At 45.9% G+C, this 15000-nt stretch overlaps 1 protein-coding gene across 1 annotated transcript in view; it reads right to left on the bottom strand.

The window, feature by feature from the left end:
- The window catches only part of LOC307143690 (uncharacterized protein), a 96990-nt gene that overhangs the window by 69791 nt on the left and 12199 nt on the right, over nt 1-15000 (bottom strand). Inside the window, exon 2 of the mRNA XM_079845437.1 lies at nt 4773-4937. Within this exon, the coding sequence (XP_079701563.1) occupies nt 4773-4937 (165 nt within the window). The remainder of the gene's footprint in view (nt 1-4772; nt 4938-15000) is intronic.

Below are 15000 nucleotides of genomic sequence, written 5' to 3'. Positions count from 1 at the left end.
CGGAGCTAAAGACATACAGTGCGGAAGGCGGAGCTAAAGACATACAGTGCAGAAGGCAGAGCTAAAGACATACAGTGCAGAAGGCGGAGCTACAGACATACAGTGCGGAAGGCGGAGCTACAGACATACAGTGCAGAAGGCGGAGCTACAGACATACAGTGCAGAAGGCGGAGCTACAGACATACAGTGCAGAAGGCGGAGCTACAGACATACAGTGCGGAAGGCGGAGCTAAAGACATACAGTGCAGAAGGCAGAGCTAAAGACATACAGTGCAGAAGGCGGAGCTACAGACATACAGTGCGGAAGGCGGAGCTACAGACATACAGTGCGGAAGGCGGAGCTACAGACATACAGTGCAGAAGGCGGAGCTACAGACATACAGTGCAGAAGGCGGAGCTACAGACATACAGTGCAGAAGGCGGAGCTACAGACATACAGTGCAGAAGGCGGAGCTAAATACATACAGTGCAGAAGGTGGAGCTACAGACATACAGTGCAGAAGGTGGAGCTACAGACATACAGTGCAGAAGGCGGAGCTAAAGACATACAGTGCAGAAGGCGGAGCTACAGACATACAGTGCAGAAGGCGGAGCTAAATACATACAGTGCAGAAGGTGGAGCTACAGACATACAGTGCAGAAGGTGGAGCTACAGACATACAGTGCAGAAGGCGGAGCTAAAGACATACAGTGCGGAAGGCGGAGCTACAGACATACAGTGCAGAAGGTGGAGCTACAGACATACAGTGCAGAAGGTGGAGCTACAGACATACAGTGCAGAAGGCGGAGCTACAGACATACAGTGGAGAAGGCGGAGCTACAGACATACAGTGCGGAAGGCGGAGCTACAGACATACAGTGGAGAAGGCGGAGCTACAGACATACAGTGCAGAAGGCGGAGCTACAGACATACAGTTCAGAAGGCGGAGCTACAGACATACAGTGCAGAAGGCGGAGCTACAGACATACAGTGCAGAAGGCGGAGCTACAGACATACAGTTCAGAAGGCGGAGCTACAGACATACAGTGGAGAAGGCGGAGCTACAGACATTATTCTGACCTGTGTGCAAATTTTTGTTTTTGTTTCAAAAGTTTTTGAGCACGTTAAGGCCCCCAAAAGCCCCCAAAACTTTGAACAAAAATAAAAGGCTTGGGCCCTAAAACTGAGGGGGACATTCATGAGCTCAGGAAAAGTTGAAACGGATGTTTAGGTCTGCATTTGATTTGGTCATTTGGAAGTTATTGGTGATATTAATAGACTCCAGTCCTCCATCACAGAGTGGAAGAAAAGAGCTTTTCTAACTGTGCTTAAACTCTTGAGTCACTGCTCAAACGAGCTCCTAAATGTGTGGCTTTAAAATAATGTCCTGATGAGACCCGATTAATGTCCTGAATCTTACCCAGCAATCTCTGACAGCGGCGGCTGAGTTACAGCGCTGTGGACCTGATCTGCTGTAATTACAGCAGAGAGACGGGATGGAATCAGGGAGGACCGCGGAAAGGGCCCGTTTTCCAAGAAGACTGGAAATATACAAGATCAGCCAGAATACGCTCACACTGGCTCAAATGCATGATTCATAAACACCTGACATTAAATATTGCATTGTATCTGCATTTGTTGACACTGTGGCTCCTGATATCCCTGCACACACAACCTTTCTGACAGATATCCAAAAATACAGTACAGCAACTAAAGGTATCTAACTCTGTTTCATCATCTTGAGCCAGAAACTGATGCCGTTTATCAATAAATATACTCAGAAATATTTCTCCTAAAATATCAGATTATTCGTTTTAAATAAGTGTTTTTGAACGAATCTCTTGAGTGAATGATTCAATGAGTCACTCATAAAGACTTGTTTCATTACAGGATGAATCAGTGTTTTTGAACGAATCTCTTGAATGAACGATAAAATGACTCACTCATAAAGACTTCACTTGTGTCATTACTGGATGAATCAGTGTTTTTGAACGAATCTCTTGAGTGAATGATTCAATGATTCATTCATAAAGACTTCACTTGTTTCATTACTGGATGAATCAGTGTTTTTGAACGAATCTCTTGAGTGAATGATTCAATGATTCATTCATAAAGACTTCACTTGTGTCATTACTGGATGAATCAGTGTTTTTGAACGAATCTCTTGAATGAATGATAAAATGACTCACTCATAAAGACTTCAATTGTTTCATTACTGGATGAATCAGTGTTTTTGAGCGAATCTCTTGAATGAATGATTCAATGACTCACTCATAAAGACTTGTTTCATTACAGGATGAATCAGTGTTTTTGAACGAATCTCTTGAATGAATGATACAATTACTCACTCATAAAGACTTGTTTCATTACAGGATGAATCAGTATTTTTGAACGAATCTCTTGAATGAATGATACAATGACTCACTCATAAAGATTTGTTTCATTACTGGATGAATCAGTGTTTTTGAACGAATCTCTTGAATGAATGATAAAATGACTCACTCATAAAGACTTCACTTGTTTCATTACTGGATGAATCAGTGTTTTTGAGCGAATCTCTTGAATGAATAATTCAATGACTCACTTGTTTCTTTACAGGATGAATCAGTGTTTTTGAACGAATCTCTTGAATGAATGATTCACTGACTCACTCATAAAGACTTCACGTGTGTCATTACTGGATGAATCAGTGTTTTTGAGCGAATCTCTTGAATTAATAATTCAATGACTCACTTGTTTCATTACAGGATGAATCAGTGTTTTTGAGCGAATCTCTTGAATGAATAATTCAATGACTCACTTGTTTCATTACGGGATGAATCAGTGTTTTTGAGCAAATCTCTTGAATGAATGATTCAATGACTCACTCATAAAGACTTGTGTCATTACGGGATGAATCAGTGTTTTTGAGCGAATCTCTTGAATGAATCATACAATAACTCACTCATAAAGACTTGTGTCATTACGGGATGAATCAGTGTTTTTGAGCAAATCTCTTGAATGAATGATTCAATGACTCACTCATAAAGACTTGTGTCATTACGGGATGAATCAGTGTTTTTGAGCAAATCTCTTGAATGAATGATTCAGTGACTCACTCATAAAGACTTCACGTGTTTCATTACTGGATGAATCAGTGTTTTTGAGCGAATCTCTTGAATGAATAATTCAATGACTCACTTGTGTCATTACTGAATGAATCAGTGTTTTTGAGCAAATCTCTTGAATGAATGATTCAATGACTCACTCATAAAGACTGTTATCCCAGCACTTCTGTGATCATTTCCATCAATCGCTGTCGTTTAGATTTAAGATCAGGTAGGTGTCTAAATCAAGATTATGATCTTTTAATGATTAATCGTATCACACACACACACACACACACACCGGAAGAGTCAAGCTTGGCCACAAACTTTAACGGTCACTGCATAAAAACCTTTATAAACACTCTTGCTCACTCCATCTGAGCTGCAACACAAAGAGAAGCATAGGAGCATCTGCTAATGCAATCACCAGCTCAAGTCTTCCTCAATGTTGGCCGAGCTGCGGCGTGGCAATATCACCACAATCCCAGACCCCAGACATACTTCACCCCATCTGTAGTTCGGCTAATAGTGCCGTACTCGTGTAAGAGTGGGTGGGCTGTAAAATCACACAATCCCATCCCTCCATCACAGTGAGACGGAACGGCCAGAGCCATTAAAGCAGCCGTATCACTTCACAGATGGAAGATTCATGCACATTTGCTGAATAACTCAGCATATTATTATGCACTGTAAACTGTCTACCAGCACAGCAATAAATAACCACCTTAATATGAAACAGCAGACTGAAAATACGGCAGAGGTGGACAAACTACACAACTCCATTACTCGAGTGAAAGTAAAGTACTACTGGTCAAATATTAATCTGTTACAAGAGAAAGTTGTAAAAAACATTTTTACTTCAGTAAAAGTACAGAAGTACTTGCTTTTAAAAGTACTTAAGTATCAAAAGTAAATTTCCTTTTTTATGTCAATGCATTATTTTATTTTTGTTGTATAAATGCATGCTATCCATACGGCTACCTTGAACTAATTTAAATACTTAAAAATTACAAAGCTTTTTACAAAGCTGCTGTCACTTTAAGGCAGAATGCACAAATCCAATACACTGATACACATCCGATATTCCCCCAACTGTTTACATTCACTGAAGACATAATCAACTTTGCTTACGTTGTGCAAAAAGCTCTATTCAGTTCTCGTGCATCTCAGAGGCACAAAATCCAGACTGAACTGAACTCCTTCATCAGGCTTTTTCAGATTCATCCATACGTCTATGCTTCTCTTTCTTCCAGACATTTACATTTTGCAAAAAAAAAAAAAAAAAAACTTTTAAAGAAGAAAAAAAATCATCCACTGACTTGCAAAGCTGCGACAGAAACGACTTTCGACTTCGAGGACTTTGATAGAAATGTAGTGGAGTAAAAAGTACGATATTTGTCTTTCAAATGTAGTGAAGTTAAAGTAAAAGTTTCCCTAAAATATAATACTTCAGTAAAGTACAGATACTCAAAAAGTGTACTTAAGTACAGAACTCAAGTAAATGTTCTTCATTACTGTCCACCTCTGAAATACGGAAACATTTTAGCATTATGGCAATGGAAATATTTCCGATTATGCATGCAAGGTCACTAACCAGATTACAGTAGAAACATGCAAAACCGTTTGGACACTAAACGGATCACTGTGATCATATTTAATGCATTGAGAAGCAGTAAAAACTGTTGGTAATGCACATCATCACTTACAGCCTGCATCCGCTGCCCCAGCTCGTGCTTCTCGCGGCTGAGCTCGGCGTTCTCCTGCTCCAGCTGCCGGATCCGGGTCAGCAGCCGCTCGCTCCGCTCCAGGGCTTTCTTCAGCTCATCTCGGTCCCTCATCTCTGCCGGAGCTCTGGGCTGCAGTGGATGGACCTGAGCGGAGGAGAAAGGGTTTCTTCAGTCACGGCCGCCCCTCCTGCCACTACAATAACTCTCTGGATCAAACACACACACACACACACACACACACACACACGGACTGCTTTAAGAGGAGAACACATGAATAGGACTGTGTTAGGCAGAAGAGAGGCCATGTGAAAAAGGCGGCCGTAATAAACTACAGGTGACGTAGAGTCTGCCTGAAAGATACAAATCTATACACTCTCATAGATATCATAAACAAGTGAATCTCACTATATAGACTAGCAGTAGGTCACTTGTAACGGATTGTAATTGTAATTGTAAACGGTTTGACACGCGATCCGAATCATGATTCGACTCACTGATTCATAACGCTCTGAACCGCTGAATCAACTCAATGATTCATAACGCTCTGAACCGCTGAATCGACTCACTGATTCATAACGCTCTGAACCGCTGAATCGACTCACTGATTCATAACGCTCTGAACTGCTGAATCGACTCACTGATTCATAACGCTCTGAACTGCTGAATCGACTCACTGATTCATAACGCTCTGAACCGCTGAATCGACTCACTGATTCATTACGCTCTGAACTGCTGAATCGACTCACTGATTCATCACTGATTCAGACCGGAGGTCTGACTGGTGTCCAACCACATGAGGGTCAGTCATTAATGACACAATTTACATTTTTGGGTGAACTAACCCTCTAAGGGGGAAGAACATGAATATGACTGTGTTAGGCAGAAGAGAGGCCATGTGTGTGAAAAAGGTGGCCGTAATAAACTACAGGTGATGTAGAGTCTGCCAGAAAGATACAAATCTATACACTCTCAGAGATATCATAAACAAGTGAATCTCACTATATAGACTAGCACTAGGTCAACTGTTCGCGGTGATTGTGAAGTACAATTTAGAAAGTCTACTTTTGCGCAAAAGGTCCTACACTGTAAAAAAATTATTGTGATTTTAACGGTATTTTACTGTAAAAATGCTACGGTGAAAAACAGTTAATTGGTTAACAGAAAGTTTCCGTACTATATACGGTGAATAACTGTACTAGATCTAACCTTACATTTCATTTAATTTTACAGTAAAATATCGTTAAATTTACAGTTTTCGGAAGTGAAAAAGAACAAGCCATTGTGTAATTTACAGTGAAACCCCGTAAATCAACATTCCCAGAATTCCCTGCGTGACACTTCGCATTTGATGTATTTTCATTGCAATAACTATGTTTCTTCTTTGTTTTTTCTAATCAGTTATGTACATTAGGGTTTTATGTTATCTGATGTTGTTAAATTAATGTTTTTAAATGTCATGTGTGTTACCATGATGGTGTTTAGTGTGTGTGTGAATGACTCTGAGGATCTTCTATATATTAGTATTGTCCTCTTAAAAGCTGCTTGTGATGAGCTTTGATTCATCACGTGATTCTCATCTCCGCTGTGATTGGTGGTTGTCTGTATATATCAAAGGTACATAACAGATATTAGTATTTCAATAGGTTGGTCATTTAACATTATTTCAGTTAATGAAATATGATTTTTTTTTTTACCGTAAATTGTTTACAGTGTAAAAATAATAATTACAATATAAACCTTTGAATTATACGGTTCTGAACTGTAAAAGAAAACATTTTTAAACCGTAATTATTACATTATAAACCTTTAAATTATATGGTGCTGTCCCTAAAAACCTAAAACGTTACTGCCGTATTTTTTACGGTAAAGTTCTGGCAACCACAGCTGCCGGTTTTTTACCGTAAATTTTACGGGGATTTTTTTACAGTGTATCTATTAAAGGGTGCACAAGTTGGAATACTTTACCAACGTTAATTAGAGGAAGCCATACTTTTAATTCATTTAAGAAACAGCTTAAAAGATTTCTGATTAACAACCACAACTGTGAACATCAGGTAAGAAGCACTGGCTCTTTAATAAAACAGGTATATTTGTAATAAGCACTTTAGTATGATTATGCATACGAATAGTTTTCTTTTTAAATATCTGAAATAATTATTATAACAAGTATTTTATCTATGCATTGACATTTTTTTATCTTTATATGTTTGTTTTTTTTGTTTGTTTTGTTCTTTTGTTTTTGTTTGTTTATCCATGTCTGGGACTACGGATGGAAATTAGCTTTGTGCTAAATCCGGTGTATTTACGTCAATTTATATTGTACGTTCATCAAGATGCATTGTCCCATCCCAATAAATAAATATATACACTATATTGCACATGAGCTTTAATGCCAATGGAGCGTGAAATTTTCCAAAATGTCTTGGTGAAGCATTAATGTGGCGTTCACACTGGACACGAATGACGCGAATAATTTGTGCTATTCGCGCGAAGTTGGACGCTTGAATATTTTGAGTTTACTCGCTTCATTCGCGTGTGACATTCTCTTCACAACAGACGTGATTCTCCTCATGGGCGGAGCTTCTGCCAGCGGTCTCGTTGAGAAATGGCGGACATGGGCTGTGTTTACACGTCTTTTTTGTTAAATTCTACTGTTAATGTGTGACAAAACAGTTTAAAAACTTTTTCAGGCGATAATGTAGTGGTTTAAAGCTCAAATCTGTGGTTTATTTATTATTTATCTCGAGCTATAATTCGTCTTGTGTAGATCTAACGGCCGATCTTTGCTCTCATGGATCTATAATTTGTTCCCTGGCGAATCGTTTAGGCTGAGGGCAAAGAGAAGTTTCATTATTATTTTTAGGCTATTTAACTTAACGTTAGCGTTGTAGCCGACTAGCGCTGACTTTGAATGTTTGACTGAATTGCATCGCCCCCCCAGTGGCCGGTTCCAGTATAGCTCATAAACCCCACCTCTCCATCGCCCCCCCAGTGGCTGGTCCCAGTATAGCTCATAAACTCCACCTCTCCATCGCCCCCCCAGTGGCTAGTCCCAGTATAGCTCATAAACTCCACCTCTCCATCGCCCCCCCAGTGGCCGGTCCCAGTATAGCTCTTAAACCCCACCTCTCCATCGCCGCCCAGTGGCTGGTCCCAGTATAGCTCATAAACCCCGCCTCTCCATCGCCCCCCAGTGGCCGGTCCCAGTATAGCTCATAAACCCCGCCTCTCAATCGCCCCCCGGTGGCCGGTCCCAGTATAGCTCATAAACCCCACCTCTACATCGCCCCCCGGTGGCCGGTCCCAGTATAGCTCATAAACCCCGCCTCTCCATCGCCCCCCGGTGGCCGGTCCCAGTATAGCTCATAAACCCCGCCTCTCAATCGCTCCCCGGTGGCCGGTCCCAGTATAGCTCATACACCCCACCTCTCCATCGCCACCCAGTGGCCGGTCCCAGTATAGCTCATAAACCCCACCTCTACATCGCCCCCCAGTGGCCGGTCCCAGTATAGCTCATAAACCCCACCTCTACATCGCCCCCCGGTGGCCGGTCCCAGTATAGCTCATAAACCCCACCCCTCCATCGCCCCCCGGTGGCCGGTCCCAGTATAGCTCATAAACCCCACCCCTCCATCGCCCCCCAGTGGCTGGTCCCAATATAGCTCATAAACCCCGCCTCTCCATCGCCCCCCGGTGGCCGGTCCCAGTATAGCTCATAAACCCCGCCTCTCAATCGCTCCCCGGTGGCCGGTCCCAGTATAGATCATAAACCCCACCTCTCCATCGCCACCCAGTGGCCGGTCCCAGTATAGCTCATAAACCCCACCTCTACATCGCCCCCCGGTGGCCGGTCCCAGTATAGCTCATAAACCCCACCTCTACATCGCCCCCCGGTGGCCGGTCCCAGTATAGCTCATAAACCCCACCTCTCCATCGCCCCCCGGTGGCCGGTCCCAGTTTAGCTCATAAACCCCACCTCTCCATCGCCCCCCGGTGGCCGGTCCCAGTATAGCTCATAAACCCCACCTCTACATCGCCCCCCGGTGGCCGGTCCCAGTATAGCTCATAAACTCCACCTCTCCATCGCCCCCCGGTGGCCATTCCCAGTATAGCTCATAAACTCCACCTCTCCATCGCCCCCCGGTAGCCGGTCCCAGTATAGCTCATAAACCCCACCTCTCCATCGCCCCCCGGTGGCCGGTCCCAGTATAGCTCATAAACCCCGCCTCTCAATCGCCCCCCAGTGGCCGGTCCCAGTATAGCTCATAAACCCCGCCTCTCAATCGCCCCCCGGTGGCCGGTCCCAGTATAGCTCATAAACCCCACCTCTCCATCGCCCCCCAGTGGCCGGTCCCAGTATAGCTCATAAACCCCACCTCTACATCATCCCCCAGTGGCCGGTCCCAGTATAGCTCATAAAACCCCGTCTCTCCATCGCCCCCCAGTGGCCGGTCCCAGTATAGCTCATAAACCCCACCTCTCCATCGCCCCCCGGTGGCCGGTCCCAGTATAGCTCATAAACCCCGCCTCTCCATCGCCCCCCGGTGGCCGGTCCCAGTATAGCTCATAAACCCCGCCTCTCCATCGCCCCCCGGTGGCCGGTCCCAGTATAGCTCATAAACCCCGCCTCTCCATCGCCCCCCGGTGGCCGGTCCCAGTATAGCTCATAAACCCCACCTCTACATCGCCCCCCGGTGGCCGGTCCCAGTATAGCTCATAAACCCCACCTCTACATCGCCCCCAGTGGCCGGTCCCAGTATAGCTCATAAACCCCACCTCTCCATCGCCCCCCGGTGGCCGGTCCCAGTATAGCTCATAAACCCCACCTCTCCATCGCCCCCCGGTGGCCGGTCCCAGTATAGCTCATAAACCCCGCCTCTCCATCGCCCCCCGGTGGCCGGTCCCAGTATAGCTCATAAACCCCACCTCTACATCGCCCCCCGGTGGCCGGTTCCAGTATAGCTCATAAACCCCACCTCTCCATCGCCCCCCGGTGGCCGGTTCCAGTATAGCTCATAAACCCCACCTCTCCATCGCCCCCCGGTGGCCGGTCCCAGTATAGCTCATAAACCCCACCTCTACATCGCCCCCCGGTGGCCGGTCCCAGTATAGCTCATAAACCCCGCCTCTCCATCGCCCCCCGGTGGCCGGTCCCAGTATAGCTCATAAACCCCACCTCTACATCGCCCCCCGGTGGCCGGTCCCAGTATAGCTCATAAACCCCGCCTCTCCATCGCCCCCCGGTGGCCGGTCCCAGTATAGCTCATAAACCCCACCTCTACATCGCCCCCCGGTGGCCGGTCCCAGTATAGCTCATAAACCCCACCTCTACATCGCCCCCCGGTGGCCGGTCCCAGTATAGCTCATAAACCCCACCTCTCCATCGCCCCCCAGTGGCCGGTCCCAGTATAGCTCATAAACCCCACCTCTACATCGCCCCCCGGTGGCCGGTCCCAGTATAGCTCATAAACCCCACCTCTACATCGCCCCCCAGTGGCCGGTCCCAGTATAGCTCATAAACCCCACCTCTACATCGCCCCCCGGTGGCCGGTCCCAGTATAGCTCATAAACCCCACCTCTACATCGCCCCCCGGTGGCCGGTCCCAGTATAGCTCATAAACCCCGCCTCTCCATCGCCCCCCGGTGGCCGTCCCTGTATAGCTCATAAACTCCACCTCTCCATCGCCCCCCAGTGGCCGGTCCCAGTATAGATCATAAACCCCGCCTCTCCATCGCCCCCCGGTGGCTGGTCCCAGTATAGCTCATAAACCCCACCTCTCCATCGCCCCCCAGTGGCCGGTCCCAATATAGCTCATAAACTCCACCTCTACATCGCCCCCCAGTGGCCGGTCCCAGTATAGCTCATAAACTCCACCTCTACATCGCCCCCCAGTGGCCGGTCCCTGTATAGCTCATAAACCCCACCTCTACATCGCCCCCCGGTGGCCGGTCCCAGTATAGCTCATAAACTCCACCTCTACATCGCCCCCCAGTGGCCGGTCCCAGTATAGCTCATAAACTCCACCTCTACATCGCCCCCCAGTGGCCGGTCCCAGTATAGCTCATAAACTCCACCTCTACATCGCCCCCCGGTGGCCGGTCCCAGTATAGCTCATAAACTCCACCTCTACATCGCCCCCCGGTGGCCGGTCCCAGTATAGCTCATAAACCCCACCTCTACATCGCCCCCCGGTGGCCGGTCCCAGTATAGCTCATAAACTCCACCTCTACATCGCCCCCCAGTGGCCGGTCCCAGTATAGCTCATAAACTCCACCTCTACATCGCCCCCCAGTGGCCGGTCCCTGTATAGCTCATAAACCCCACCTCTCCATGTATTAGAATGGACGCGAGACACACTAAACAATTCAATAGGCCTTTATCACACTTCCTATTTCCGGAAAGTGAAGCAGTGCACCTCTTCTTCCGGTCCCATCGCGACTCAATCAAAACGCGGGTGTAACTGCAGCGATCCCGTGCTCTAATACTAATTAATGACATCCTTACCTCAGATTTGACCATTTCCTGACACTAAAAGAATAGAGGAGAGCATGGGTGAGACTGATATGGTGGGATGAAGTTGTATGTTTGTGTGTTGTAGGCCTATGCATTTCCAAACTGCGGATGTTTACGTGTCTCATATCGTCAGCCTGCTGAAATGTTCCCATCCAAATGTGCATTCTGAATAATAAATACATTTCTAACCTGCCGCAGTCCAGTGATTGTCTTCTCATTAACATTAACATCAACGTTTCTCTTGCTAATCATATTTCATACCTGTTGTTACATTTTTTAATTAATTTGACTGATAAACACCCTTACGAAAGTTAACCATGGTTTTATTATAGTTTTTTTTTTCGTGGATTGACTACCATTTGTATTAGTTTTACTACAAATACCATGATAAACTACAATAACCATGTTTTATTTTATTTTTAATAAAAACCATGGTTCATTTTCATGTAATAAATAGATGAATGAATGCGCGGTAACTGCCTTAAAGAAAGTAAACAATGTTAAGCATTTAATTAATCTTAAACAGTAATAAGTTAACAGCGTGACTGAATTTTGGCATAAATGTGTGAATTACATATACTGTAGGCTACAGTGAAATGATTGTCATTGAAAAGTGACAGAACAATGACTAAAATATTAATACAAATCAATATGTTCATTCAGATCTTATTTGTCATGTCTCACACACACTTAATCGCGGACACTATTTAGACGTGCACTGACACCGTGTGGTGAAATAATCACATATGTTTACGACCCTCGGCTTATGTCGGATTAAAAAACTACAAGTTCAACAGAGTTTGGAAAATCCTGAACACAGTAATGATCAGTTTATCTCTTCTCCTGTCTCGGAAAATGTCTGGATTTTTAAATCATCCTCCAGATGCTTATTTTAATTGTCATTTGTTCAGCTAGGTGTTCACAGCACATTGAAAACATGCATAACCGGAAGAATCAGCACTGCTTAGACGCGCACTTCCGGTATTCAATTCCTCTGTGATAAAGGCCTATTACAATTCAAATAATTGTTTCCTAAAGATGGTTTCTGTCATTTTAGGCAGTTTATCACGATGATTTCATTTCAAGTGTTGGTTTTTTAAATAAGCTTAGTTTTAGTGAGTTATTTGATGCTATAAAAACGTCTGAGATTGACGGCTGAGATTGACGGCTGAGATTGACAGCTGAGATTGACAGCTGAGATTGACGGCTGAGATTGACAGCTGAGATTGACGGCTGAGATTGACGGCTGAGATTGACGGCTGAGATTGACGGCTGAGATTGACGGCTGAGATTGACGGCTGAGATTGACAGCTGAGATTGACGGCTGAGATTGACAGCTGAGATTGACAGCTGAGATTGACGGCTGAGATTGACGGCTGAGATTGACGGCTGAGATTGACGGCTGAGATTGACAGCTGAGATTGACGGCTGAGATTGACGGCTGAGATTGACAGCTGAGATTGACAGCTGAGATTGACAGCTGAGATTGACAGCTGAGATTGACGGCTGAGATTGACGGCTGAGATTGACAGCTGAGATTGACGGCTGAGATTGACGGCTGAGATTGACGGCTGAGATTGACGGCTGAGATTGACGGCTGAGATTGACGGCTGAGATTGACGGCTGAGATTGACAGCTGAGATTGACAGCTGAGATTGACAGCTGAGATTGACGGCTGAGATTGACGGCTGAGATTGACGGCTGAGATTGACGGCTGAGATTGACGGCTGAGATTGACGGCTGAGATTGACAGCTGAGATTGACGGCTGAGATTGACAGCTGAGATTGACGGCTGAGATTGACGGCTGAGATTGACAGCTGAGATTGACGGCTGAGATTGACGGCTGAGATTGACGGCTGAGATTGACAGCTGAGATTGACGGCTGAGATTGACAGCTGAGATTGACAGCTGAGATTGACAGCTGAGATTGACGGCTGAGATTGACGGCTGAGATTGACAGCTGAGATTGACGGCTGAGATTGACGGCTGAGATTGACGGCTGAGATTGACGGCTGAGATTGACGGCTGAGATTGACGGCTGAGATTGACGGCTGAGATTGACGGCTGGATAGCTCATAAACCCCTGGATTTTTCTGGATTTTTGGGAGGAGATTTGAGCTTTAGCTTTAATTTCTACATTTCTATAACTGTTTATTTCACACCAACATCATGAATTGTTCTGCATCTGTGAGAGTGTAGGCGGGCTTTTGATAATTGCTAAATAAGCTTTAACTCTGGTCAATGAAGTCCATATTTTTTTACGGTCTATGGTTAGGAGTGAGTGATTTCAGTGTTAACTCAATGGAAAGGCGCGTTGACGCGCGTCTGGAGGCATGATAGACGTGTTTCACGCGGCGTGATCAAATCGATTCCGGCGAGTGGTGCTTTTGTGCATTCACGCGTTTGAAGCAAATTCGCGTCTGACGCCCGAGTTGAAAAATTGGGTAGTTGCTAAGGTCTTGTTATGTGGTTGCTAGGGTACTCAGGTGGTTGCTAGGGCACATGGGGTGGTTACTAAGGTGTTGCTATGCGGTTGCTAGGGTATTCAGATGATTGCTAGAGTGGCTGCTTTGCGGTTGCTATGGTACACGGGTGGTTGCAAAGGTCTTGCTATGTGGTTGCTAGGGTACTCAGGTGGTTTCTAGGGTGGTTGCTATGTGGTTGCTAAGGTACTTGGGGTGGTTGTTTTGCTCTTGCTAGGGTACTCAGGGTGGTTGCTAGGGTGGTTGCTTTGCTGTTGCTAGGGTGCTCGGGGTGGTAACTAAGGTCTTGCTATGTGGTTGCTCAGGTACTCAGGTAGTTGCTAGGGGTGGTTGCTAGGGTACTCAGGTGGTTGCTAAGATCTTGTCATGTGGTTGCTGGGGTACTCAGGTGGTTGCTAGGGCACTTGGGGTGGTTGCTAAGGTGTTGCTATGCGGTTGCTAAGGTACTTGCCGTGGTTGCTAGGGTGTTGCTATGCGGTTGCTAGGGTATTCAGGTGGTTGCTAGAGTGGCTGCTATGCGGTTGCTAAGGTACACGGGTGGTTGCTAAGGTCTTGCTATGTGGTTGCTAGGGTACTCAGGTGGTTTCTAGGGTGGTTGCTAAGGTACTTGGGGTGGTTGCTAGGGTGGTTGCTTTGCTGTTGCTAGGGTACTCAGGGTGGTTGCTAGGGTGGTTGCTTTGCTGTTGCAAGGGTACTCGGGGTGGTAACTAAGGTCTTGCTATGTGGTTGCTCGGGTACTCAGGTGGCTGCTAGGGGTGGTTGCTAGGGTACTCAGGTGGTTACTAAGGTCTTGTTATGTGGTTGCTAGGGTACTCAGGTGGTTGCTAGGGCACTTGGGTGGTTGCTATGGTTTTGCTATGCGGTTGCTAAGGTACTTGGCGTAGTTGCTAGGGTGTTGCTAAGCGGTTGCTAGGGTATTCAGGTGGTTGCTAGAGTGGCTGCTATGCGGTTGCTAGGGTACACGGGTGGTTGCTAAGGTCTTGCTATGTGGTTGCTAAGGTACTTGGGGTGGTTGCTAGGGTGGTTGCTGTGCTGTTGCTATGGTACTCAGGGTGGTTGCTAGGGTGGTTACTTTGCTGTTGCTAAGGTACTCAGGGTGGTAACTAAGAACTTGCTATGTGGTTGCTAGGGTACTCAGGTGGTTTCTAGGGTGGTTGCTATGTGATTGGCTGTTGCTAGGGTACTCAGGGTCGTTGCTAGGGTGGTTGC

The sequence above is a fragment of the Gobio gobio genome (assembly GCF_949357685.1).
Source record: "Gobio gobio genome assembly, chromosome: 20".
NCBI classification, from domain to species: domain Eukaryota; kingdom Metazoa; phylum Chordata; class Actinopteri; order Cypriniformes; family Gobionidae; genus Gobio; species Gobio gobio.
This window is presented reverse-complemented; position numbering and strand designations above follow the sequence as displayed.